The following is a 26967-nucleotide window of genomic DNA, read 5'->3' as shown; positions in this document are numbered from 1 at the left end:
TCCATTTCCATTCCCCCGTTCAGTCTAGTCCAGTCCAAACATGAACACACTCCTGGTCCCCTGCCAGTGAAAATTGCCTTATCTTCCCATATATTATCTGCTATTTCCCTTGCAAAAGGCCTTTCTGCGCCTTGCTATGCCCTTACATTAAGATACGTGAAGTCATCGAGGCCTAGTTTAAAAAGTTTCATCCCCTCTTGTAGGAAGCTCGCAATGCTTATTGATTGGCCAAAAAGTCTGACCATCGAGCTGAGCTGGAAGGGAGTGTATATGTCTCCTTCTCCTTCTCCTTCACAGGAACGAACTCAGGCTGATCATTCTGCTTAACGGCTTCCTGGTCGAGTTTCGCCTTCCTCTGAAGACGTCTCTTGTAAAGTATGAATCCAACGAGAAACAGTAGTATCGCCCCGATGCCTGCTCCCACGCTTATGCCTGCTTTGACGCCAATACTGAGGCCTGAGTTGGAGGAACCGGCACTTTGCTCACGGGTTGATTCTGGTTCCGCCAACGACGTCGCTGACGTGAGCTGGCTGCGACCTGGGGGAGATGCTGTTTCGCTTGTGATGTCCGTGGCCGTGGCTGTTGCCGTAGGCGTGAAAGTGTTGCTGGGGAGCAACACCTCGGCTAGTGACGACGCATAATCGCGATCGAACTTTGGGAGATCAGACTCTTGCCAGTACGCGCGCATTTGGTTCATGAGCATAAACCCGCTGCTGATTACAGTGGAGTTGCCTCTATAGTTCAGGTCGTAGATAGGATATGTAGTCACCGCGCCACCGGCAAATAACCCTAACGTTTCGGTGTAGAGCACTCCTCTTGCATAGTATCCAGTGACGGGGGTGCTAAAGGTGGACACGCACATTTCATCCGATTCAGTAAAGCCACTACCATTGCAAGTCAGCTAGGGTATAGCGCCTCCCGTCATAGTCAAGGGTTACGACGTACCTTTTGCAACAATCGGCACCCCATGCGCGAACACGGCCTGTCGTCCAACGTGGGCCCATCCTAAACTCAAACAGATCGACCATGGTGTATCCACTGAGGCATGTGCCTGGGCTGTGAACGAGACTACCGCCAGATGGCATACAGGAAATCGGGATAAAGAGCGTGAGAGAGTGTGGGTACATGAAATCGTCGTCGTCAACTCTCCAGTTGTCGGTACATCGTGGTGCGAACGTGAATGATGTTGTGAGTGGTCCATATGGTTCTCCTGTTGGGAAGTAACCACCTGGGTCGACTGTCAAAATTTTGTTGAAAACATTTTGAACATTTGCCATGGTGAGCAGTTAGAGACGGAGGTGGGAAAGAATGAGATTAGGAGCGGGTGGTGTGATTTAGGAGACAATGTCCAAGATGGCGAGTACTACCTGTCAGACTCAGGTGTTCCAACACGACGCGTCGGTTGTGGCTTGCTCTAAAACTATCACCGACATTAGCAGTTGACATTGGATAAAGTTAATGTTGCCTACGAGAACCGGATTTGTAAGGACGACTGTGCCGTATGTGCGCAAAGGGTAGACATTGTGAGACATGCTGGTCCTTGGCCGCTGAGCCGTGATGAGGGAGCCGACAGACAATGTCAATAGCACAGCGAGCAAGACTTCCACCACCCTTTCCTCCTCCTCCACTTCGCCTCCCCTATCCACCCATCCAGGGTAAAGACACCAAAGCTGGATTCTCTTTGTCTTCCTTCATCACTCTTTGTAGATTGCTGGGGCGCAGTCTGCGGCACAGTTCAGATTGCCTAACCCTAACCTCCCCCCTAGTCGTGGTACCGGTTTGATCCATCCCTTACCATTACCATTTAGGATCCCGAGCTTCGATAATGTCCCCGACTGACCGCCTATCGGTCAAGCGCATGCGTTTCTTAAATTACTCTCCCGTTCACGCCGCCTGCCTCTGCGCAAGTTCAGGTTGTTTATTCTACATTGCAGAATTCCAGTCAGGTTTCGATGACTTCTTCCTCAATCTCCTCTTGTACAGCGAAAACCCAGTGATACCCAATAGGATCGCCCCAATCGCTACTCACACGCCTATACCCGGTTTCGCTCCACTATCAAGCTGAGAACCCGACCTTTCAGCACCTTGATCAGAATCCGATGTCGCAGATGCGACTTGGCTTCGATTTGGCGGTGTTGCTGTTTCAGCTGTCACGCCCGCGGCGGCTGTTGGCGTAAAGTTGATATCGAATTTATCGGCTATTGTCGCCGCGTACTTGGCATCGAAGTTTGAGAGGTCGGATTCTTGCCAGTAGACAATCATTGGAGTGTCCGCTATAGTTCCGCTACTAAAGAGGTTAGTGTTGTCTGTAGCGTACTGGTCGAGGGAGTAATATGTCTTAACATCGCCATCATTATAGGTGGTGGTAACGGGAGACCGTGTTGGATTATACGCGGTGAGGGGTGTGCTAAAGTCGGAAAAGCAAAGGTTCTCCCCAACATCGCCCGTTGGTATCATATCACTATCGTTCTAGTCAGTGAGAGTAAATCAGTTCCAGCCCACGTCTTCATCGGAGGTAGCCTCGTGATAGCTGGACATGCAGACTTAATTTCTACGACAAACGGCACGCCATGCGCGTAGACCACCTGACGTCCATCCTGGGGTCCTGAACTCAGACAGATCAATTACACGGTAGTTGTCGAGACATGTGCCTGGACTGTTGATGGCTTGACCGCCAGGGTGACAGGAGTCGGAAATGGAATTCGTCAAATTGGGAGGACCGTCGACGTACATACGCACCCACTGCTTCCAGTGGTCGGTACAAGTGGATGCATACGTGAAAGATGTTGGGAATGGTGCCCATGGGTGATTAGCATCTGTCGTTGGAAAGAAACCCCCTGAGGACACTGTTTTTATTGTGAGCCCAGCATCTGCGATACCCGCCATGACGGACAGTTGCCAAATGTGACAGAGCAAGGAGTTGAGAGCGAGATATGCAAGTTGGGTATAGCACATCAGATGAGGAGTGCTACCTACTGGGTACTTGGATCACAACGCGCCGGTGGCCATGCCCTGCGTCCGCCACCGACACTGCCAACCCCCAACACATTGCATTAGCATCTCCTGCAAGGTGGTTCGATGAATAACATCTGATTTGTAGAGGCGATTGCGCCGTATATGCGCATGAAGCAGAGCTCTGTGTGACCTGAGGGGTGTGTTGTTGTTTTGAACTGTGCTTGGAGCTGTGCCGCATTTTGGTCACACAGCCTTGCGTTCAGCTTAGTTCAACCCCAGTGGAAATGACGGCAGGTATCCAGGAGCATAAAATTTGATAGGTAGGTAGAGTGTATTGGTGTTCCACTGGATGTTGTGGTGGCTTGCTGCGGTAGGTTACAAAACAAACGTCGATAAAAGCATCGGCTGCTGTTTGGCGCCGCAAGAATCCAAGTTGCTAGGATGTTGAGATGTCGAGCTTGTCATTATAATGGCCTACCTCTTGACATACAAGGACCGGGTAGCAGCCGCAAGTTGATGCTGGTGGGTGGACATGGCTATGCTCTCTTCCTCAGTTAACGTCTAGTAGTGTTTACAAACTCATCTAGCAGGGAGTGTTATCTTGTGCTTGCTCCAAATCACCTGCACATCTATGTATCAGTATTGAGTATTGGCGAGGTGCGAGGATTTCATGGGCATGGCACAATTCGCACCGCTGCTCGATGATGAGTGTTCGCGTCCCTGGCGCCTATTCCCGGTACATGAACATGGTCACTCCCACGTCAATTCGGTCTCGACTAGAGACGGCTAGATAATAGTATGGTTACTGGAGCGTTGCACAGCTGGTGCACAAGATAGAGATGCCAGGCGATGGACGAATAGCCGATGGCCCGAATTTGCGACTGCCGGCACTTAGTCGGACGCGGACGACGGCAATTTGTTAACGCGCCGAATGCGATAAAAGCTGTTAGGCGTCAAAGGCGCCAGAGAAGGTCATGTCGAGGCGTAGGCTGCGAAGAGTGTGGACAAAGGCGCAGTAGTCGAATGGAAGAAGCATCATTGGCTACCAAAGGATACATGCATGCGCCGACCCGTTCCGTTGAGTTTTGTTTCTGCCGGAGTTGTGTGTTGGAGGTTTGGTTGTCGTGGTTCGCTGGCGTGGCGTTGGCAGCACCTGCAGCCGATTGCGGGCGGAAACATGAGCATTCTGACTCAGGCCCCACTAAAAGACATTGAGAATTCCCTCACTCTCCACAACTCCATACTTCACACTCTCCACACGTCATCTGTCATAGATAACAGTTTACATCTGTTTCTCTACAACACACCAACGAGTAGGATACCATAAATCACCAATTGCATTGGAGAAGCCACCAATTCACTCGTAACTATGTCTGCATTCACAAACGGAAACACACACGAGTCGGAGCGGATAGCTCACACGGAAGAGAAGCACCTACCTGGAGGCTGGGTAGTCCTCAAGTTCGGGGGTACAAGTGTCGGCAAGTTCGCGGAGAACATAGCGGGCATCGTCAAGTACGGCGCATTACGATTCACTCTGGACGGGAAGCGCTAACAAGACACAGAGCCGGTCTTGAGACGAACCGCGCCGCTATAGTCTGCTCCGCACGCAGCAGCAACACGAAGCTCGAGGGAACCACCAACCGCCTGCTTCGCGCCGCTCGCGCTGCCGAACAACCCAACCACCGTGGTTATGACGAGATCGTCGAGGCCATCCGTACCGACCACATCCAGGCCGGAAAAGATGTCTTGAAGAGCCCGGAAATCCTGGCTTCCTACACCGACGAAGTCAATGCCGAGTGCGAGAGCCTGGTCAAGATTTTGGAGTCGGCGCAACACTTGGAGGAGGTTACGAACCGCGCAGAGGACAAGATCATCAGCAAGGGCGAGAAGCTGAGCTGTCGCTACATGGCCGCTATTTTGAACGATCGCGGCACGCCTGCGCAGTTTGTTGACCTCAGCGACGTTGTCAAGTTCAATGCGCCTGTCAAGGGTGGGCTGAATGACAAGTTCTACAAGGATTTGGCCGAGGACCTGGGCAAAGAGGTGGCAGCATGTGGTGACAAGGTTCCTGTTATCACAGGCTTCTTTGGCAATGTGCCTGGTGGACTGCTGAATTCCATTGGGCGTGGATACACGGACCTTTGTGCTGCCCTGGTAGCTGTTGGTATCCAGGCAAAGGAACTCCAGGTCTGGAAGGAGGTGGATGGTATCTTCACGGCGGACCCCCGTAAGGTTCCCACCGCCGCTCTGCTTCCCACTGTCACGCCCTCCGAGGCTGCTGAGTTGACCTTTTACGGATCCGAGGTCATTCACCCCTTCACCATGGCGCAGGTCATCCGCGCTCGCATCCCGATTCGCATCAAGAACGTCATGAACCCTCGCAATGCGGGTACCGTCATCTTCCCGGACAATTTGAAGGACATTGACGGCCGTGCGCCTCTGAAAGATGGGAAGCTCTTCCGCACTCGTTCCGCGAGCCTGCTCACCCAACTCGAAGGCCCCAAGCGCCCCACTGCCGTCACCATCAAGCACAACATTGTCGTGCTCAACGTGCACAGCAACAAGCGCACGCGTGCCCACGGTTTCTTGATGAACATCTTCAGCATCCTCGACCGATGGCACCTTTCCGTCGACCTCATCTCTTCCTCCGAGGTCCATGTGTCCATGGCTCTGCACTCCGAATCCGCCCTTCTTAGTGGTGGGGGCGAGGACGAGTACAAGATTCAGAGTAAGGACCTCCAGGGCGCCGTCAACGATCTCGGTCAGCTCGGAACTATTGACATTGTGCCCGACATGGCTATTGTGAGCTTGGTGGGTAAGCAGCTGAAGAACATGATTGGTATCTCTGGTAGATTCTTCAGCGTCTTGGGCCAGAATAACATCAATATCGAGATGATCTCGCAGGGTACGTAAGGTTGTCTAAATTGCATTATTTGATCACTAACTTCTTCTAGGTGCGAGTGAGATCAACATCTCCTGTGTCATTGAGGAGCGCGAAGCCGATCGCGCTCTCAATGTTGTACATACGAATCTTTTTACCTTCTTAGACTAGATGTCGCGTTCGCATTTGCGGAGTTGGATACCACCTAGACAAAATCTCCAGGTCAATTATATATTTACACGTCCATTCCAGATTCACCGCGTCATTTCCTCCATTTCTCGTCTCCGCCGAATATGCTGACTGCGTCATGTCTTGTGTTGTCTCCGTTCACCGAGTGTATTTCACCTCGAGCTGCGCGTTTGCTCGTAGTCGTAGCGCGTGACTATTGCGCCGCGCAACATACACCAATTGCAGCGCGCCTTCAATTCCAAATCACCGTCACTTCCCCTTCAAGACACTGATGTTTATGTCTTCAAAGCGCATATGACTCTAAATCTCCTCGCCAGATCTCAACCTCCATCGCCTACACCACTCCCGACACAACTCGCGATGAACCCTCCTCGACCACGACAGCAATGCGATAACTTCAATATGCCAGACCGAGTCACCACTAAATCTGACAGTGCTATCTTGCCGACCACTGGCAAGCAAATTCGTCAACACGAAGCCGCGGGACTCAAAGGCCTGTCAAAGGAGCAAATTCCCAAGTTCTGGGAGGAAGTCGAATACTGGAACAAAGAATTCTTCTCCGAGGCCAAGTGGCAGGAGGTTCTGAAGCGGATATGGAGGGCCAGGCAGGAGCACGGCATGATGGTACTGGGGTGGCATCCGCCTCCTAAACCTATACACTCGATTCTTACGCCTGGAGGACGCCATCTACTACTCTATAGCTCCTCGTCGCTCACCGCACCCACGGGCGCACATCCACTTCGTCCAGCCCACCTTCCTCGCATCGAGACTGCATCGCCCAGCATACCGCGCCCGCGCTGGGATGTCGTCTCCGCTGGTCCTGCGACTCCCCTCTCCACCACAACAGGACCGGTGAAGAATGCTTTCGCAGAAGGTGGTTTCTGGGCCTCTCTCTCACCGAAGGCATCATCTCTAGCCGGTATACCCACCCCAACAACACCCACCGCCGCCGCCATGCCGTATGACTTGTACACTTTCCATACACCCACAGACCTCGCCGCCAAAACTACCTACGAGGAAGTTCGAGGTGATGTAAATAAAATGGCTCTCCAACTCTGCGCAAGCCGTCACGCCCTTCGCCGCTCCTTCACCACCGAAAACGACGTCATACACCCGTCTATGGTGCGGCCTCGGGATACCTTGCTCGCCGCTGAACTCACGTTGTCGAGTTACAAACTCCCCGAGTCGCTTTCAAGCTACATCGATCCCCTCTTCCCAGCCAAGATTGAAAACTACGCCGACGAAGAAGCAGTGGGTGCGAAGCAGTATAGCATCCCCAGCCTAAGCCAATTGGAAGACGTAGACGCTTGGCTACAATACGATGAGAAGACTGGGGAGATGACCACTATATTAGAGGCGCAGAGGGATTTACTCAGGATGAATCGGGAAAGAAGGAAGGGGCGGGAGGTTGTGGTGAGGGAAGGAGGTGTTAGATTAGCGTGGGCTGTCCGGGTAGTCAACGACGCACAGCTCGTGCTTGAAAGACATGTGGACGCAGGCGGCGAAGATAGTGATGACGAGGGGTACGAGTATGGGAATTTCATCAGGAGTCTGGGCGGCGGTGAGCAAAAAGGTTCGCTGAGGTCGAGCGGCTCGACGCTCGACTTGTCATTACTCAAAAGCTCGTCGACTCGCAGCAGTAACGAATCTGATATCGTCGTTACCCATCGCTCAGCCAGCGGTCCTATCAAACCGACTTATGACTCGAGTTTCGGTCACAATACCTTACCGCTTCGGAATAGAACCTTGACGTTATCCAGCCTTTCCACCGCCGTCCCATCATCGGGTTCGCATACGCATCATGACTCCTACCTGGACTCCTACGAACGCAGGCAACCATCCACGATCCACAGTATCCGCCGCAGCAATGCCACAGTCACAGCCACAGCCACAGCCATCTCCACCACCTCCAACCTCGCCAGGACCCGCCGTAACTTCAACTCTAGTTTCAGCATTAATACGACCGGCATCGACACGTTTAGAGAGTCGCTGCTAAGCCCGCAAGAACGCGGTACTAGGCGCCGGGGCCCCAGCATACAGGATCTGAGTTCTTGGGCCGATGAACTGAAGAAGATGGAGAGAAAGAGAGCCGAGGTACGATTAGCCGGTGGAGGAAGTCGTCGACGAGATCCTTCTGTTTCACAAAAAGTGGTGGATGAGGAAGGTGGCGGCCGCCAGGGGGATGGTCTGGTGATTAACGGGTGCGTGCATCCTGCTTTGAGGGGAGGTGGGCAGGGTGAGAGCGAGAATGAGGATCAAAACAAAGTGAAACGACTGAGGAGCAGAGGTGGGACTGGAAGTAGCACAGCGAGTTGGCGTTGTAGCACTGCTGCCGGTATCGAAGGGGATATGCATTCCGGCACTGTCGACTATGCCACCGACAACGAAGCGGAACACTACCAAGGCGGTGCCGAAGACGGGGATATAACGACGCTGACACCAGAGTGCATGGATTGGGCAAGACAACCCCGCCGCTCCTCATCCTCACCGACACATCCTGCCATAAGACTGTCTTCGTTGACTGCACTGCGATTATCGCCCCCTCGTCGCCCGCCACGTCCTCTTCCCGCACCACTCCCTGAATGTTCTAGCGTACCACCTACACCCATCCTCCTCCCAGCACCCAGCTACAATAGATACGCATCTACGTCGTATGAAAGGCAAGCTTCGAGACCTGTCTTTCCTTTGGTCACGCTTTCGTCCCCCTCGGTTTCCTCGACCCTTCAGCGCGGTGCGAAGAAAGCAGTTTTGTTGGAAGAAGCTGTGCGGAGTAATCAGCACCTGCATGCGCTATCGATGAGTAAAATGAATGAAAAGGAGAAGGAGGAAGAATGGGGTGAAGAGCTCAGAGCGATGGAAGGGAGGGAGAGGCTAAGACAGCTAGGACTAGATAGGGGGACAGAGACAGAGCGCGAGCGTGGCTCAGGAAGGGACGTGGGATAGGTATCGTAGTGTGGTTTTGCATTATGAAGTGATTGAGAGGAGAAACCGTATGAGACATGTATTCTCAAAAAGAGTAAAGCACGTGAGACATCGATATAGGGAAGTAAGTGTGTGAATTAATGATACGGTGTCTACACAACATATCAAATCCCCGTCAACCATTAAACGGTAAAGGCAAAGAAAACGGGTATATCCGTACTCCTCCAAACGCCAGTTCCAAGCCCACGTTCCGTCCCCATCTAATCTGAACTCACAACACACAATTAACTGACCGTACACCAAGCACACGGCACATCCACCTCACTCCTAACAAACACGTCAGCGAAAACATTCATCGCAAACGTTCCCAACCCCCCAATCTTCCAGTCTCCCACCAGATACGAAGTGACAATGCTCTACTCTACATGACAACGCACTTATCCCTATCCTCTCCCTGCCCTTGGCCTTGTCCCTGCCCATGACTCGGTCTCCTCCCTCCACCAAAGCTACCCCCCGGCCTTCCATGTCTTCTCCCACCAGAACCAGGAGGCGGAGGTAGCCCCCCACTCGTAGTCTGATACGCACTACCCTGGCCAGGGATAGGAGCTTGAGGGTTGGCTGGATGACCTGCCGGCGGATTGTATTGAGGAGTCTGCACAGCTTCTTCGTATAGAGGAGGAGGAGCGGGTTCGCCTGCTGGACGGTGACCTGTGATGTTGTTCCTCCGCGGAGGAATCACTGGTGCGCCTGTTTGCGCCTGTCCAGTCCTTGGTGGTTGGGGTGGCGCTTGGTTATTACGATTTCGTTGTTCAGTCTCGCGACGTTGACGGTCGTCTTCTTCTTCTTGTAACTGCAGGGCGAGGGCAAGATCATGATCTTCTTGCTCGGCTCTGCTGAGGTCAGTAGGCTCGGCATCCTGTGCTGTGATACCGGATTGTTGGTTGCCACGACGGGATGGGACGGTTGTCCAGCCTTGGCCATTGTCGATATCGTGCTGTTGTTCTTGTGGCATTACCGAGGTGTTGCTGTTATCCACGGAGCGGAAGTCGCCGGAGAAGAGCTGACTGCCCTGACCATTGACATCAGTGAGAGACTCCCAGACGATCTCATCGTGAGTTGAGTAGCCCTGATCTGTGACGAGGGTGACGAGTTCGCCGTTGCGGGGGTTCTTGCAGAGAGTGGAGAAGTGGTCGTTTCGGAATAGGATAGCGACTTGACCAGGCTGAAGGTTATCACGAATGACCTTCAAACCATGTTCAGTCAGCTGTGTTGGCCATCGCATCTGGAACTCCTTGATGGCATGAATATCCGTAAACATCTGTTGCTCGTCTTCGTTCAGAGACTCGCCGGAGCTTAGCTTTGCATTCAGCTCCTCTTCCTGGAACTGAACAAACTGTGAGGTTTCATAAGATGGCGCTACGCGATTGAATGCAACATAGGCATCAGTTCCAGCCTCCGGTAGCCATCCGTGCATCAACGGGATATTGAAAGTGCGGTAGAGCTTCATATCTTGGGTGTTTTCGAAAGCTCCAGCTCGATTCGTAAGCGTAGCGTGGTCACTCGGGATGTTTGAGTCAGGGACGAACATGGGGTTGACATTGAGACCTGTGTGAAGAGCCAGGAGGAACTTGTACAGCTCGCTCACGTCAGGCAGGGCTTGCGCAGCGTCGCCTCGTCGGCCAGACATCAACTCGTCGAACACAGCATCGAGCAGCAATCCCAGGCTGACTGTCTCGCGTGTGCGTAGTGTCTCGACCAAAGCAGTATCGAGCCTGGCAGGGGTTGAAAGGACCAGTGCGTTGACCAGGGCCAGCAAAGGACAAGGCCCGTTGAGGTTTTGTGTTAAGATAGGCGAAACCCGCATGTCCTCAATGTTGTGGTCGAGCCATCGAATGTGCTTGATTTGGTAGTGTTCCTTCCTCTGCCTGTCCATCCTCGTGTTCGGCGATTCCGGGCCAGGCGCAATTGAGGAGCCTGCACCCGTATCAATGGGTCTAGGAGGCATGTCGGGTGCCATTTCCTCATGTGACCTTCTTGGTGGCAGAGCAGGTGGATGTTCTTCGGAGACGGGCGGCGTCTCGTCCGGCGTGTAGTGGGGTGGAGGAGATGTCTGCTCTAAAGTATGCGAATTATCCGGGATGATGGGTGCAGGTGCAGTATTGGGGCTTGTCTTAGGGATAACTTCATCGCTTGGGGGTGCCGTCCAGGGTCCATTTTCAGCACGGCCATCGTGTGAGACGGGCTCCCATGGGTTTGTATCGAATGAAGCCTCTGGGTGTTCTGACCGAGGAGTAGGTGAGTTCACCGCAATGGCAGGTGGCACTTCTGCTGGGACCGACTTCACAGGCGGAGCATGGTCCTCCAATCCAAGGTTCTTCATCTCGTGAGAGGGAGTACTTGGCGTCTGAAACGCTGGAAGCTCTACAGGCGCATCGTACTTTTGGGCCTGGCTCGGCGCATCGCCCCAAATAGCCTGACTGCTCTCTCCATCCCAGCTGCTTTGTCCAGTTGTCTGCATCTTCAGGTATGGGTTGTTGGTCTTCAATGGAATTGATCCGTTTGACTGCTCAGACACAGTGCTGGCAGCACCGTAGGATGCCGCACTGGCGCCAGTAGGCATAGATGAGATGTTTTCCTGCGATCGCTTGATGGGTATCCCTGCTGGTGGCCCGGGTCGCAGAGCATTGGGAAGGCCGTCGCTGTTGTGTGTGGTTGTAGGTACAGGTGGCATCTTCCCTCTGGCAGGCTTCAGTGCAGCAGGCACGTCGTTGTGGTTGACATCTTCAAAGTCGTCATCGGACTGATTCCACTCGTCCTCGCTAAAGTCTGAGTCGCTATTATATTTATCATCAGGCAATCGGGTCTCTTCTGGCGTCTTGATATTGAAGGCTGGCGACTTGCTCGTGCTGGGCGGGTCGACGGCGATGTCTGGAGATACGGGAAACGGGGGCGGATGCTCGTCAGAAGGCGTCGTGGGGTACGGGGGAACCGCTTTGGACAGTGGCGCTGGCACGACGTCGTCGGGGTCGTTGGACTTTCGAAGCACCATGTTTGGTGATGCTGGCCCAAAGGTTGCTGTATGATGAGGTCAAGCTGTCGCGGTGGTCGGCGCGGCGCGAAGTTGTGGGGGAGGTGGTTAAAAGGAAACCGATAGGGAAGCAGTACTTGGGCGAAAGAAGCAAAGTAGGTCAATGTAAGCGTCGTATTGGACCCGAGTAGCACACGCGGCTTGAATGTTGCCCAGGTGGATATGCGGAAGTCGAGATGGCGATGACGTACGACTGCTTTGTGGCTGGGGCGGTGGCTGTGCTGAGGGTTGGCGGTGCGCCTCGGAATTATTCCTTGCAACAAATTCACTAGCTCAACTTACCTTTGCGATTTGCGACAACCTTGGAACTATAATCTCTAGGAACCTATAACAATACACGGCGCTATCGTCGCACATGGAATAGTGAAGTTTCACAGCGCCGTGATCGAGTTCGCCATGCATTCTTACATCCGCCCCAACACGCACGTCGCGTTGCGACTGCCCTCGGGCCTCTTCAAGATAGTCGAGATCACACCGAATACGTACGTCGCATAGCTGGAGTGAGCCCTCCATGTATACACATATGAAAACGCCTTCCTAATACCTCCACAGTAACATCAACCTCGGTAAATTTGGTACCTTCAACTCAAACCTCCTCCTCGGCCGACCGTACTACCTCACTTACGAATTACTCGACAAAGATGATGGCAAATCCAAGACAGAGCTGCGCGTCGTACCTGCTTCTGAACTCCATGCCGAAGCTCTAGGCGAAGACCATGCGCCCGCTGCCGAAACAAGCGACGAGAATGCCGACGGTGCTACGGGTTTCGACATTGTGGGTGAAGATGGCCAGGTGATAATGCGCAATAACCGCTTGACCGTCGACGATGCTTCAAGGCAGGCGCTATCCATGGCTGAGATTGAAGAGCTGAAGAAGGCGGGCGCGGGCTCGGGCAAGGAGATCATCGCGAAGATCATGGCGTCCCACAATGCGATTGACGAAAAGACGAGCTTTTCGCTTGCCAAATACACACTGCGCAAGTCGAAGAAGTACATGAAGCGATTCACGGCGCTGCCCATGGATGTTGGTCTGCTTACCGAGTATGTACTGGAAAAGGAGGCATACAAGATCATGGAGCTGAGGGAAGATCTACTGGGCTTGATCAACAGCTGGGCAAACATACACTCTGGCGCGACAAACCAGGTTCTTCTGGGAGAGGACGGAGTCAGCCAGGTAGGGGGAGGGCGATGGCTCGTGGTAGACGATACAGGAGGTCTTGTCACAGCAGCACTTGCAGAGAAGATGGGCATCCTCTACCCGGAGGAAGAAGGCGATGACTCCTCAGACACAGATGATACCCAGATGAACGACACAGCCGCACCGCTCTCCGCCCCAGAACCTCAAGACCTAGACACTGCCATGCCCGACGCCGATACAACCACATCGGACCCAACAACAGCCGCTCCCTCAGATCCTCCCGCGAGACCGCGAAAGCCCCCACGACCACACGTTCCCCAGATGTCCGCGCAAACCAATACCCTCACCGTCCTTCACCCAAACAACCAACCCAACCTCTCCTACCTAAAATACTTCGGCTACGACTACGGCGCCCCTGCCCCTTCCCACCCGCTTTACAAACACTTGAAATCCATATCCTGGCTCGCGTTACTCCACCCAGAAGACGATCCCACATACGATGAACCTGAAGTAATCTCCGAAGAAGTCCTCGCAACGATGAAATCAACAAAACGGGGTACATACTACAAGAAGCGCAGACGGTGGGAGCGCGTAAAGAGCGTTGTAGACGAAACCCGACGGGGCGGCTTCGACGGCCTAGTCGTAGCAACCGCCATGGACGCAAAGACCGTACTAAAAGAACTCGTACCTCTCGTCCGGGGCGGAGGCAGGGTCGTTGTATACAACCCCAACGTCGAGCCGCTAGTCGAGTTGTGCGATCTCTACTCGAAAGAACGACGTGCGGCATACATAGCACGGGAATTCGGTCCCCCACTGACGACGACACCCCAAGCTAATGGCAGGAAACACAAGGTTGAGGAGGTTGTCGACACGAATGGGAGTACGACGGAGGGTGGTAGCGAGGAAGATGACTTCCCGCTTAACCCTACGTTGCTGCTTGCGCCGTCGCTGCAGACGGCGAGAGCGAGACAGTGGCAGGTTCTCCCGGGAAGGACGCATCCTATGATGACGAGTAAAGGGGGTGCGGAGGGGTACCTATTTACGGCTACGAGGGTGCTGCCGGTTGAAGGTAGAGTGGAGGCTAGGGGGCATCATGGGAAAAAGAAGAGGAAGGTCGAGGAGAGTGGTGTGGCGGCGGCGGAGACGTGAGAGGCAGGTATGTGGGGTCAATAGTATAGGTAATTAAATGCGGTGGATGTGTGAGATGGTATGCTCATTTGAGTTGAGCTGATCAGCTAGTATGACATGAATCTTGATTTGGGATTTTGAATTCATGCTGATGCATACGTGCAATCTGATGTCAATGTGAGTCATCACATCTTCTTGATGTGTATATAAGTCGGTCTTTCGTCCCTCGAAGTGTTTCTCTTCTTCCACAACACGCCTCTCATCAAATCAACATGCGCGATCTGAGCATTCGTGATTGTATACTTGCCTTGACCTTGGTCCTCTCCATATTCCACGTTAACATCCTTTTCCCGGGGCGTCCAGAAAACATCCAACTCTCGGCTACGCATGTTTTACCCAAACCGCTCTTGAGCTGGAACAGTACTCGAACTGGTATCAGCAGCGTAGCGTAAGCAACTGAAGTTTACACTTCCGGAAAAGCTCTCCAGACTGAATATATCTCATGACCTTTTCCAAGACGTTCGTTTTCCCAGACACGAGAATGCATAAAAGACGGTTAGGTTTGCAAGTTTGTTCGAGGGGGAATCCGAATACCTGGCCGTCACAATGCTAAACAAGGTGTATTGAGCGGCCATACTACAGTATCATTGTTGCAGGTCAGGCTGTAGACCGGTGAGCTCCTAGAATCAAGCCTCATTCTTTTTCCGATCTCTCCGAATTTGTGACGCAGCTTTTATTGGTTCCATTACCCAGCTTTGGCGGAAGTCATATGGATCATCCCCCTCCGAAGTAAACCAGACAACTTCAAACCCCAGGACGTTGGAATGATCCGGGAATACAAAGGAAGATATTTTGTCGTGGTCTGAATTTCCAATGTAGAATGCATCCGATTCAGAGACAATAACCCGGTGACCCCTGTTGAGCAGTTCTTGAGTGACACCGTTATGCCAGGTTTGTATAATCCAATCTTTCGATATGTCTATACGTTTCCCCTCGTCGGTGAGGGGATCGTTCCATAAAATCAGCGATTTGTTTGGTTGAATGCTTTTGAGCCAGTGCAGAAATGTCTCAAACAAATTGTTGTCATCTCCAGTTTGCCAAACATATGCCACTTCATCGCCGCCAAAGTGATGTAGGGGAGAACCGAAATATCTGTCAACCGTGGAGACCAAACTGGCTATATGTTCGTATGTTTGGTGCTGCCTGATATCCAGTTGGGCCTCCGATTGTTTCAGATCTGGCGTGCCTATCACTAAGTGTTCCTTCCATAATCCCCTAGAATAATACCGTCAGAGTTCGTGATGGAAAACGCTGAATAGGTGATTTAATAACTTACCATATGTCACTATGGCCAGGCATGTCTGTCTCCGGATAGACTAGAATACCCAGATGTTGTGCATGTGAAATCACATTCTGAATATCCCTAGCAGTATAGTATCTGGAAGTATGACTGTGCTCTATGCTCGCATTCGTCAAACCGCGATCTGCCGGCCAATGTATGGGGAAGCTTTCTGCATCGTATATATGCCAGTGGAAGACGTTGAAGTTGTATTGTTGAAGCACGGTCAACAGATCGAGGATGGCTTCGACAGGAAAAAACTTCCGGCCCGTATCCAACATGAAGCCTCTATGAGGATAGAGATCGGACTCCATCTTGTGTGGATTTTAGATGGAAAGAGGCTCTATACCTGGAGGGACCAGCGAGCGGAGTTGTAATTAATTGCCGTGCTCGCAAGGCTGATGCAATCCAGCTGACCACATATCCACAGCAGGGCTACTAGCTGTCGGAATGCAGCTGAATAAGTGGGTAAGGTACCTGAAGGAAGAATGTAATACATTCGAGTATGCAGTATAACAGTATACTCGGTTGCAAGGGAACTACCTAGGTATCGTTAACCCCGCAGTACTCTTAGCAGGTCAGAAAGCCTTGGCGGTCCCAAAAAACCCCCCCTAGGTACTTCAGCTGCGAAGAGCTAACTAGAGACTAAGCTGTCTTAGCACAATATTGGTGGCTGTAAGGGTGCGATGGGTTGACCATAAGTGCAAGGTATAACAGTAATGAATTCGATAGAGAAGCTACACTACGCTTGTGCTGGGTCTATGTATCACGTAGTGCTAGGTTCGAGAAACTTCTAAGGGTCCGTGGAGCGCCGATGAAGCCCCGACAACGCTCCGAGGGTTGCAGCCTATCCCAACCAGCTATAACAAAGGCCACAGGCCAAGTACTACTAACCAAGGCTTCAGCCTCTTACAGTGGCGGCCTCAACAACGGTAAATGTTAACACTGAAATAGCGTCGTCTCATACTAAAATCGCTGGATGGAGGATTTTCTCTCGTAAAGTATAGACGATTGTTGCTTCACAATCATCGTTATACCGCAGACTCGACTGTATTTCGCTCAACATCAGTGGACCCGCTCAAATCTACAGGGGTTGGGCCACCCCTAATTACATTATGGCAACCAAGTCAAATTACAGTACAACCATAGTCTACTGCATTTTACTACATTCAAGTATCTCATAGACAAAATACCATGATAATGGCCAGTTCTACTAGTACGTAACAACACACTATCTCAAGATCAGAGAATTCGTAAGTTTTAGTTATACCATTAAACGGCACACAGAACATCACCGTACAGACTTGACCGTGAATTTGGAAGACTAGCATCTATTGATTGGAAATAACGCGGCCTTTTTAGATAACATGCAGGATGCAAGAACAGGGCGTTTTGCTGATTGAGTACCATTACCCACCACGCGTTTTGCCCCATTTTATGTTGTCTTGATTCCACATCGAGAATATCGGTATAATAATGCTAAACACACCGATCATAGGAAAGAATGGGAGATAGGAAGGGATGTATGTCCAATCAATGCAGAGAATGCATAACAATACTGGTAAAAGCAAGAATGCAAGCAATATCGCCCAAGCATATGGTGTTAGTAAGAGTGAAATCACTGCAAGAGCGACTCCGGCCGGCAGTGCGAGTGGCAGGATGAACACCATGAATAGTTCGGCACCAAGGACAAAAAGTAGTCTGATCTGAGTCCAGAATGATGCTTCGAATGGAAGGACGTTGAGATGAGCAAAGTGGCAGTGAATAAGGGAATTCGTCCATCGGCGTCGCTGATCCAGGAGCACGGAAAGCTTGTCGGGAACCATGGTTGTGCATGTTGCAGCGGAGAAATATTCAAGTCGACAGTCAGACACGAAATAGCGGATCGCCAGAGTTGACAAATAACGGTCCTCGCCAATGGACAATAGGTTGTGTTCGTGCAAGGTCTTCTCCTAGCTTCCTGCATAATCTTCCAAGAGAAGTGGATGCAAAAGAGCTGGTCTGTTGTTTGGCCATTTCAGTCGGTAAATGGTGAAACATCCACTGAGGACAAAGACACTGGAGCATACGCTCTCCACTGCTTTTAGGACGGCGTGAGTAAGCCAATACTCAAAAACCTGACTGCTGGCGACAAAACTGCTCATACCGTTGCCGACTCCTGTGTAGCCGCATACTCCGACGAGCTTGTGGTCTTTTTGAAGTCGGTCCACAAGGTACGAGATTCCTGATCGATCAACCTCGGTGTCACAATCGATGGCCAGCATGTACATGGCATCCGGAGCGTCTGTTTTGAGGCAGGTTCGCATCTGAAACTCAAGGTTTTCGAAGAGTGGGTTCCAGAACCGTCGGTAGTTGACGTAGTGGAAGAAGTTGTAGGCCACGAGCTGAGAGTCACGTTTCCCTCGGTTCCCGGGTTTTAGGCTATCTTGTTCGTCGTCCCGCCCAATCTTGATTACAATGACGTAAGGCACCCCTCGATAGTGGCCAGTGCAGGTGAAAGCTCGGTTCTCAGAAGCGCAATCCCCGTCATACGACGTGTATGAGTGAGCTTGATTCTCGATTCCCACCTCCAGGTCTGCACTATGGTCGAAAATATCATCCAACAAGATTCTGTAGGTTGGCTTCTGGTCAGCAGCTGCAACCGTTCCATCTGCGACAATGAAAAGAAGCTTGCGCTTTTTCTCATAACTCGACTGGACGCACGACTCAATTGTTTTCCGGAGCGTGGATTCGTCCTCGTTGTAACAGGGGATCTGCATTACCAGCAGAGTAACATGTTCTTCGAAAGAACGGCTAGTATACCGAATACGAGCAACGCAGAACATGACTAGGAGCATGAAACCGCCACCCAGACCCATATAGACGTAAATGATGTTGCTGATCATGCTGCAGAAGGTACTGTCGTTGGAAATCATGCCGATGTGCACTTTCAAGATACAGCTGGCCATGGGTTGAATGACAAGAAAGTAGCAAAGCAATGCATAAATGGCCGCAAGCAGAAGGCAGAAAAGCACCTTTTGTCGGAAGGCTAGACGTTGCCGAAGGTCTTCCATCCTGAGGTATCTCTTGAGGAACCAGGAAGGGATGTAAAAAGTCAAGCTGCGCGCAAGCCATTTCCAGAATCCACGATAAACCCCCGGATTTATATGCTCGTCTGTACGATGGGGCTTTTCCCAAGCTCGGAATGCAAGGACTTGAGATTCCAGGGTCTTCCTACGGAGCTTCTTCCTGAGCTTTCGCCTATCGGAGCTATGGGAACCATTGCAAGATTGCACTTGCTGCCGGGCTTGGAGGGCTTGGGGAGCGTGGTGCATGTTCGCAGCCCCTTTTCCGATAGAATCAGCCATGGGCCCATCGCTTGCGTCACCATTAGACTGATATGTGCGTTGATTAGGATCTGAGAGCTCTGGACATTCGTTGCGACAAGTCTCTGCGTCGACATCCTCGTCCTGCGAGTCTTGACTGTGTTCGCCTACAATTGAGATAGGCCGAGTAGAACTTCGAGCGGCAAGACTTGGAGCAATCGAACTGGACACTTTGTTGGTGGTTTCAAAATATCCTCGCTGGCTGTTACCCAGATATGCTGATTCGGGCGTGCGGATGAAGGGCATAGCAGAAGGAATCGATGCTATGGATTCGTGCGGCGAAATAGCGTAGATTGTTCCTTGGTCCTTCTCATGATATGGACAGGGCATGTCGTCCTTCGGATCGTTGGGAAAGCAGGTGGTGTATATAACCCTCCACATGTCCTCCTCCGAGGGACTGTCTGTGGTGAGTTTTGGCGATCGGATTTTCTGCAAAGACTTTCGAGTCCTCTGATGGGCTCATCGGTCTCAACAAGGCTGCGGTCACAATGTGATAGCTCATGTAAGTGGCGCGTGAACATCCGACTAGACTCAAAAGTCTGTGAGCAGCTTGGGCACTTGATAGGCAGAATATGGCAGCAATAAACATGCTCTCTAGATACATGGTCAGTCCGACTACAAGCAATGCGCAGGAGGGCTCACCTGAGACCGTGGATTGACATCCACCCTGACTTGGAACATGATTGTCTCTCCGCATATTCGCATGGGTCGCGCTTTAAATACGGGCAAGCGAAGAGCTTGCTGTGTGATCTCTTCTCGCCTCCATTCTCTGTACTTTATGTAGCGTCTTCAGATACTATGCCGATGGTAGAACGAGAAGGTAGCCAGTGATTTTCGGGTAACAGGTGCAACACCATTGGGAGACCCAGCGCGATTGATAGGTAGATTAGAAGGGGATATTGATGCAAATGTGCCAGAGATGACAATAGTCGTAGACATAAGCTTTGAATCAGTAGCGAGAAGTTGAAGTGGTTTGAAAAAATTCTGAAGGCATTGCGCAGTATATGAAGAGTATAGATATGTGGTCTCAATTACCCTCACTCAGCCCAGTCTATGCCACTTGATACATTTACGTGCAAACTTGATGATCAAGACTCCAAGAACGGAACTCGTAGCTCTCTCGTGGTCTGGGCCTCACGTGTAAACTCGTGGCGTTCATTCTTTTCGCTGTCGCGTAAGCCTAGACTGGACGCTGCCTTCAGCGCGGCTTGGTCGCGGCAGGTCTGTTGCGTGGTTTGGGTGTTGACCCACGGAAATCCTCACGCGGTTGAGGTCTTCGATCGCAGCATGCTTCCATCTGAGCGAGTTCCATTCCTTGGCTGATGCGGCACTCGTTGGGATTGAGTAATGCAAGTAGCTAGTTTTTTTTGCTTTTTCTGAGCTGCAGGTGCTGTGCTTCCAAATCAGGGCAAAGCACGGGTCCCGTAACCAAAAAAAAGAACGAGCTAACGTCCCCGGGCATAAGATCCAAGATACATAGTTCAGAGTACAGTACCCAGCTCAAGATGTAGCCTGCAAGTGGCGCATGGTAGCGGGTATAGTCGTGTATTAGGGAGATGTTGTACAGGTTCAGATGATAATGGGGTTCTTTGTCCATGGACCAACCGCCCAGACGACTCAACTTTACTCACCCACTGTAAGGACATAGCCTCTCCTTAGCTACTACTTACTACGAGGTTTAGAGCTAAGGAGTAAAAGGCTACGTCTTACTACGAAGGCGCAAACTACTAGACCTTCTACGGTCTAGTACGCCTTCGCTTCGCTTCTCTCTCTAGGCTATATAAGTACGCGTACGCTCTGCCTCTTCTAGGCTCTGCGTCTGCTATTTTCTCTACTCCGAATACAAGCTTCTACTCAACCAGCTCGCTCTTCTGCGCGTGAAGTCAGCCTTACACCCACATTTACAGATATGTAATGAAAGTGCTCTTGTTCTTTGGCCACGCCTCTTCACAATTTTTTATTGTAGCAGGAATATTACAACAGTCGTAGTCATGCCAGCGATAATGTCGCACGCAGCATCAAAGATTATGCCGCCTTCAGACTCAGCTCTGTTGCCACCATCTACGCTTTTTTCAATCATGATAGTAGAGCGATAGGCCTAGTCTAGACGCACAGTATTCTAGGTTGCGAAGACGATCAGGCGGTCAAAGTATGTACTCCGAGGCTATATCCGTGCTAGGGATACCCGCCGTTGGTTGGTTAACTAGTTGATAGAATGAATTCTTTACGGTTTGGGAAGCTTGTTTTGCTATCTGCCACCGAGGACCTCGAAGCCAGTGCTCATCTGCATCAGCCATATCGTGGGGAAATAAAATCATGCCTTCGAAAAAAGCCTCTGAGCCAATCAACCTAGGAACCTCGGTCGGAAGCGAGCATCAGTGGCGCCATCATATCCATACTGTCAGATGCGCAGCTCGCGGTTATGTCTGGTTAATTTGTCACAATTTTCTAAAGCCACAGAGTTTTGCCACAGGTGGGCCAGCCACCGAAGACCTGTAGGAGCACCGTTAGCCCACATCAGCTATGATCACGTGCCTTAGGTATATATCGTCTCTTACGGATCCTTGATTGCTCTTTAAGGATTCGTGTCAATACAAGTCTATATCTAAACCTCAGTGGCTGGTGGTATACTCCTCACAGCTACCTACATATTAGTGAAATCCATCGAAAATAAGCTTTCTTCAGGACTGTAATTCTAGAGCATGATTTAGAATCTGCAACTGCTTGAGACTATCCATGATAGTAGGTAACAGTAGAGTACACGGATAGACCTCGAGCGTTGCATCTTCTCGAGGAACGAAGTGAGGGGCTTGGGAGAAAGCACTTCACTGACGTATTTTGCTGATGGATACCCTGAGAAAGTGTTCAAACCCGTATCTGGCTTGACCTGATAAAGCTTTCTCGATCCTCGTCAGTATTGACCTGGCGTAAGATGGTATGCTTGATCTCGAACTGCTTGCTATAGTCAGCAAACCTCTATATCCCACGAGTAAGCCATACCGTCAATACGGCACACCTCAGTTTCCCTAAGCGTTGCTGGTGTCATGGTCTGCACCTTGGGAGTGGGTTCCCGGCAACTCTTCTGTATATGTTCCCCATGTTACTCAATAGACCGCCTTATAAGTGGATCTGTTCCGTTGTATCTGATTGAGCTCAGATCGCAAGTGTAGGGACTCAGAGAATCTCACGATGGTCATGCGCCTACGTCATAACGGAAGGTGACAACATAAGGCGACGACGACGCGTCCGAAATCCTTCAGGTTGGCAATACAATCGCATGACAGATGGGCACACAAGCAGAAGGACAGCAGTGGGTGAGGCTACTTACAGACTGGGATATGAAAGAAGGACGGAAATGGTGGGATAGGATGGTGAGGGAAAGATGATGAGCGAGGTGGCATTTGGGTTATGCCCCTGTTCACGCTAGATTCTTCGAGGCAACGCCTCGCGATTTGTGGATGACACATATGTTGATTGGCGTTTGACAGACCAATATCACTTCGTCTTTTATAGTTGTTGTTGTCGTTGTTATCTAACAATTAATATTATGAACATGTGCTCGTTCGTTGCATTTCTATTATGCATGAATGAAGGTCTTGCGACATGAACACGCCAAATTCCTCGCCCGCGACCACTCCATCCTCATCTACGAAGTCCATACGTCTACACAGTTCCCATCTACTAAAAAAGTGCAATCATAATCTCCTTCAATTTTATATGGTACCCTCTTATCAACAGCACCGTTGTGTACCTGCAGTCGAGCTTAGGGGTGTCGTGAGCGATGACGTCACCAATACATTGGTCTCTCACCAAACGTCCACTACGCTGCTGGGAACGAAGTGCGGACATGTAATAGCAGCATACATATATATAAACCGGCATTGTATGCTACTTACAGTTATACAACCTGTTCAGACCACTCAACGATGCCTTGCTAAGAGCCCAATCATGGACGCGACGGGTGTTGCTGTCACCTACACAATATGCGCTGGTCACTGAAGTGAGATGGCGCACCATCTCCTCAGCGCAATGCAATAATATGGGCAGTACATTCGGTCGGTTTTGGTGATGTTCCCTGTCTAACAGGTCTTGCAGATATGTTGCGTTGTTGCATCTCATCCGCTAACGTGTTTTATAAGCGAGTCGTCCTTACAAGCGAGTCGTCCACCCCACTAACTTTGATCACCTTCAAAGCTACGCAACGCAACAACGTAATAAGGTAGAACAAAGCGATTAATATAGTAGATTAAATAGTATCTACAGCATCCTTTTTGCACGTTCGTGAGTTGTGCCCAGTCTCCCTGCACCTCCTGCAGCGCGCAATAGCCTGGCGGCTAAGGCCTGATCGCTCACCACCTTGACGCTGTTCACGCTCAATCTGCTGGTCAGCCTCCTTTTGAGCTAGTATATCCTCTCCCTCTCCCTTTGTTAAGGTCTCACGCTTCTGTATCCGTTTCTTTTGCGCTGCCTACGCTTAGTTGCTGCCTCGTTGGCTCTCTCAAGGCAGGTAATCTGATCGCGCATAAGCTCGGCTGAGAGCATCATCACCTCAGCCCCTTTTTAAGCTGGTTAATCGCCTCAATAATCGAGGCTGGTGATGAGCTCTTATGCTGCCGCACGCGATCACGTATTAACGTTGATTGAGCCTCAAGCTCACGTACGTTGCTTGGTGTACGAGCCTCCCAGGGAGGCTCTGCGAGAGCAGCTGGTGGAGTAGGCGTACGCAGCTGCACGTTGAGCTTTGATAGAACAGCGTCTGGCTGGAGAGGGGCTAGGCCTGCGCCTCGAAAAGCTGAGCAGATATTGGCTAAGGTGAACGATCGATCAAAGGCTGCCTTAAAGGCTGGCAGGAATTCGAGCTTGGTGATATGGTTGATATTGTAGCGCATTAGAGCCTCAATCTCACGGCTGTACGCGCGCTTCATAGGCGAGAAGCAGCCTACGTCAAGAGGCTGCAGTAGGTGAGATGAGTGAGCTGGCATGCAGAGCGTGTAGATATTGCTCTCCTTGCAGAGCTCTTGAAACTCAAGAGACTGGTGGCTCTCGTGGCCGTCAAGGATAAGCAGGCGGCGTGCTCCAACTACCTTGCCCTCAGTATGCTTAATAAAGTGCTTTAGCCACTCTACTCCTATCTTGTTGGTTGTCCAGCCGTTGTCGCTAACTGCGATAGCCCAGTCGCGTAGGATATCCTCCTCGTACCAGGCTGACAGGTGATACTTGCCAGCAAAGATGAGGAACGGTGGGATTGTCCAGCCAGCAGCGTTGATTGCAGCAATTACCGTCACCCACTCGCGGTTGCCAGGCTGGATAGTCTTTGGCCTGCCTCTCCTCTCTGACCCTGTGATAACTAGCTAAGTCTGGATCTTGCCCATCATAAAGCCAGCCTCGTCAAAGTTGTAGACGTCCTCATCACAGATGCCGTACTTGGCCTTTGTCTCCTCTACCAGCTTAAACCAGCGGCTGATTAGCACAGGATCCTCGCATAGAGCTCTCTGCCTATCGTACGATCGATTAAAACGCGTCATAAGACTGTCTGTACGCTTGACAAAGTTGCGCGGCCAGTGGACGCCAACGCGACCTGCGCCACGCGCAGCAAGCAGCTTATTAGCCATATCGCGCGCAGCTGTATACGTAGGCCCAAATCCTCGCTGATCAAGGTCGAGTATATGTCTAATAATTACCTCCTCCTCTAGCTGGGTAAGCTTCTTTGAGTTGGGCTGGCAATCGCGTCGTGCAAGCCTGCCAGCGCGTCGGTCGCGTAGCGTCATTCGAGGGACGTTAAACGCGCGAGCAGCAGCTCTCTCAGTCTTGATCTGGTGGCTATTAAGAGATGATATAGTAAGCTGCATATCAGCTTCAGATGAGCGCAATAGAGCTTGTTGGCGTTGAGGCATAACTGATTTGATCTTCAAAGGTGATCAAAGTTGGTGGGGTGGACGACTCGCTTGTAAGGACGACTCGCTTATAAAACACGTTATCTGTGCTTACATCGGCGCCCTTTTACCCACCCACACCTGACGCCGCAATCGCACCTACAGACACCCAAAATTACAATAACGTCGACTGATACACTGGGACTATCTATTTCCTTTCATCTTCGCTGGTATTGTCGCGGTATTCAGTCTTTGCCGAGCCAGTCAGAACCTGCCTGCGCCACAAGTGAAGGAGACCTGAAACACAACTTTTCTGCCCCCACCTCCCGTCCTCTGTAAATTAACACCTGATCCCGGCCAGAGGTTCAAGCGTCTGGGGAGGCTGGACCAATTGCTTGCTGCCGCTGGCACTTGCGCCGCCGAATTGGGTAACTGAGGTACCCACAACCACCATCTGCACTACCCAAGATGGAGAAAACGGTGAGCGATTTATCAACCTCTATACCCAAAGACATGCTAAACAGCCTCCCAATTGCTTAGATAGCGCCCAGCCCCCTTCGCATAGAGCTCTTTTTGAAGTCGCCAAATTCGGTTTCTATCCTTCCATCCTACACTGCACTCCATTTCTTAAGTGTATCGAAGTATTTCAACTATTACTTTTATACCTCATTTCATACTACGCATCCATCAAGATGTCTACCGAGCAGACCCCTGAACGCGCTTTCGAGCAGTTTGTCGGCAACATTGAACTTTCAGCTTTTGAAATGTTCACAAACGACGCTTATTTTGTCGACGACAACGCCTCTTCCTGCGACCTCCCTCTGCCGTCAGTTGAATGCGGCGAGGGTCTCCTTGGTAACTTTTTCGACTCCGCCATCGATGTCGGACTTGACATCGAAGGCCTTCACAACGACATGTCGGTCTGGCCTGTCGGAGACCTTTTGGGCTGCGCTGAGCACCTCTCGACTGGCCCGGTCGAGATAACCTCTTCGTCCCCTCAGCATACTGAAGTACTCGCGACCCCTGTGCCTTCACCCCCTTCCGGTTCGATCGAGGCCCTCTGGAGGCCTTTGATGGGTTCTAGTCCCGTCGAGAAGGTTTTCCCAGATCTTCCGACTCCCTCCCGCGCTCCTGCCAAGGCTCGAGCACCCAAGGCTCAGCCTGCGGTAAAAGCCAAGGCATCACCAAAGCCCAAGGTCAGCAAGGTCGTGAAGACCACGAAGCCGGCAAAGACTCACAAGCGCACCATTTCTGCCCCTTTTAGTGTACCACGTAGGGTGCAAGAGCTCTACAACCTACCATGGTCTCACCTCTCCCAAGAGGAGAAAAGCCTCCTCCTCCTCCCTCTGCTCCAGGGTATTGATCCTAACACCGGCGCAAAGATCGGCGAGGCCGGCAGCCTGCTTCCCCCTCCTCAGTTCGAGATGGTTCGCGAGGACGTATTCGGCACCGGTGATGATGGTGCCAACCTCATGGAGAAGCACTCCACACCAAAGACTTCAAGTACTGTTGCAATCATCACACGCGAAATCGATACCGAGGATGCCGCCGTCTTCCACGCCTGCAACGAATTCAACAAGCAACTCGACTTGAAGAAGAAGCAGTCTGGCCACCCTAACTTCAGCTTCGACATTCCCGATTTCCAGTTCGACGAGACCAACTTTGACATGTTCGATAACTTCACGCCCGCTGACCAGGGTCTCGGTGGCCCTTACGATAACGGCGTCATTGGTGCTCCGGTCCAGAAGCCCACGTCCAGCACCAACGTCAACAGCAACACCAAAGGCAACGGTGACGGCGTGATCGGTGGTGATATTGGCCAGATGCCTACCCCTTCTGGAGAATATGGACGCAAGCGCCAACAGGAGGCTTTGAAGCGCAATGCTATGCTTCGTGGTGCTGGCCGTCGTCGCTAAATGCTCTGCACATTAGGCCTTGAATGGTATGGTGGATCTGCTTTTCTTTCTTCTGTTTACTTGCTTGCGCGGTTGCGAGGAGCTTCTCTATTAGAGCTGACTGACATGGTGTTTCGTTGGCTGTCATGAATCTTGATGGCGCTGCTTGTGTATGAGGAGGATGTGGACAT

At 51.4% G+C, this 26967-nt stretch overlaps 8 protein-coding genes across 8 annotated transcripts; 4 read left to right on the top strand and 4 right to left on the bottom strand.

Moving 5' to 3' along the window:
- Positions 1–217: 217 nt before the first annotated feature.
- ALTATR162_LOCUS12053 (uncharacterized protein) lies at positions 218–1277 on the bottom strand (the record flags this gene model as incomplete). The annotated part of the gene is made up of 2 exons (XM_043319698.1): positions 218–884; positions 946–1277. 2 exons carry the CDS (start codon positions 1275–1277, stop codon positions 218–220), a joined length of 999 nt encoding a protein of 332 aa, XP_043175633.1.
- A 748-nt stretch (positions 1278–2025) lies between these two features.
- On the bottom strand, positions 2026–2457 carry ALTATR162_LOCUS12052 (uncharacterized protein; the record flags this gene model as incomplete). The annotated part of the gene is made up of 1 exon (XM_043319697.1): positions 2026–2457. The coding sequence occupies one exon, from the start codon at positions 2455–2457 to the stop codon at positions 2026–2028; it is 432 nt and encodes a 143-aa protein (XP_043175632.1).
- Positions 2458–4324: 1867 nt separating this feature from the next.
- On the top strand, positions 4325–6010 carry ALTATR162_LOCUS12051 (uncharacterized protein; the record flags this gene model as incomplete). The annotated part of the gene is made up of 3 exons (XM_043319696.1): positions 4325–4470; positions 4521–5863; positions 5913–6010. 3 exons carry the CDS (start codon positions 4325–4327, stop codon positions 6008–6010), a joined length of 1587 nt encoding a protein of 528 aa, XP_043175631.1.
- A 378-nt stretch (positions 6011–6388) lies between these two features.
- Positions 6389–8971, top strand: ALTATR162_LOCUS12050 (uncharacterized protein; the record flags this gene model as incomplete). The annotated part of the gene is made up of 1 exon (XM_043319695.1): positions 6389–8971. The coding sequence occupies one exon, from the start codon at positions 6389–6391 to the stop codon at positions 8969–8971; it is 2583 nt and encodes an 860-aa protein (XP_043175630.1).
- A 400-nt stretch (positions 8972–9371) lies between these two features.
- ALTATR162_LOCUS12049 (uncharacterized protein) lies at positions 9372–11999 on the bottom strand (the record flags this gene model as incomplete). Its single annotated transcript, XM_043319694.1, has 1 exon — positions 9372–11999. The coding sequence occupies one exon, from the start codon at positions 11997–11999 to the stop codon at positions 9372–9374; it is 2628 nt and encodes an 875-aa protein (XP_043175629.1).
- A 435-nt stretch (positions 12000–12434) lies between these two features.
- On the top strand, positions 12435–14325 carry ALTATR162_LOCUS12048 (uncharacterized protein; the record flags this gene model as incomplete). Its single annotated transcript, XM_043319693.1, has 2 exons — positions 12435–12520; positions 12591–14325. The coding sequence occupies 2 exons, from the start codon at positions 12435–12437 to the stop codon at positions 14323–14325; spliced, it is 1821 nt and encodes a 606-aa protein (XP_043175628.1).
- A 3270-nt stretch (positions 14326–17595) lies between these two features.
- On the bottom strand, positions 17596–19338 carry ALTATR162_LOCUS12047 (uncharacterized protein; the record flags this gene model as incomplete). The annotated part of the gene is made up of 1 exon (XM_043319692.1): positions 17596–19338. The coding sequence occupies one exon, from the start codon at positions 19336–19338 to the stop codon at positions 17596–17598; it is 1743 nt and encodes a 580-aa protein (XP_043175627.1).
- Positions 19339–25573: 6235 nt separating this feature from the next.
- Positions 25574–26797, top strand: ALTATR162_LOCUS12046 (uncharacterized protein; the record flags this gene model as incomplete). The annotated part of the gene is made up of 1 exon (XM_043319691.1): positions 25574–26797. One exon carries the CDS (start codon positions 25574–25576, stop codon positions 26795–26797), a length of 1224 nt encoding a protein of 407 aa, XP_043175626.1.
- Positions 26798–26967: the final 170 nt, after the last annotated feature.

This window comes from Alternaria atra (genome assembly GCF_907166805.1).
Source record: "Alternaria atra isolate CS162 genome assembly, contig: 37, whole genome shotgun sequence".
NCBI classification, from domain to species: domain Eukaryota; kingdom Fungi; phylum Ascomycota; class Dothideomycetes; order Pleosporales; family Pleosporaceae; genus Alternaria; species Alternaria atra.
This window is presented reverse-complemented; position numbering and strand designations above follow the sequence as displayed.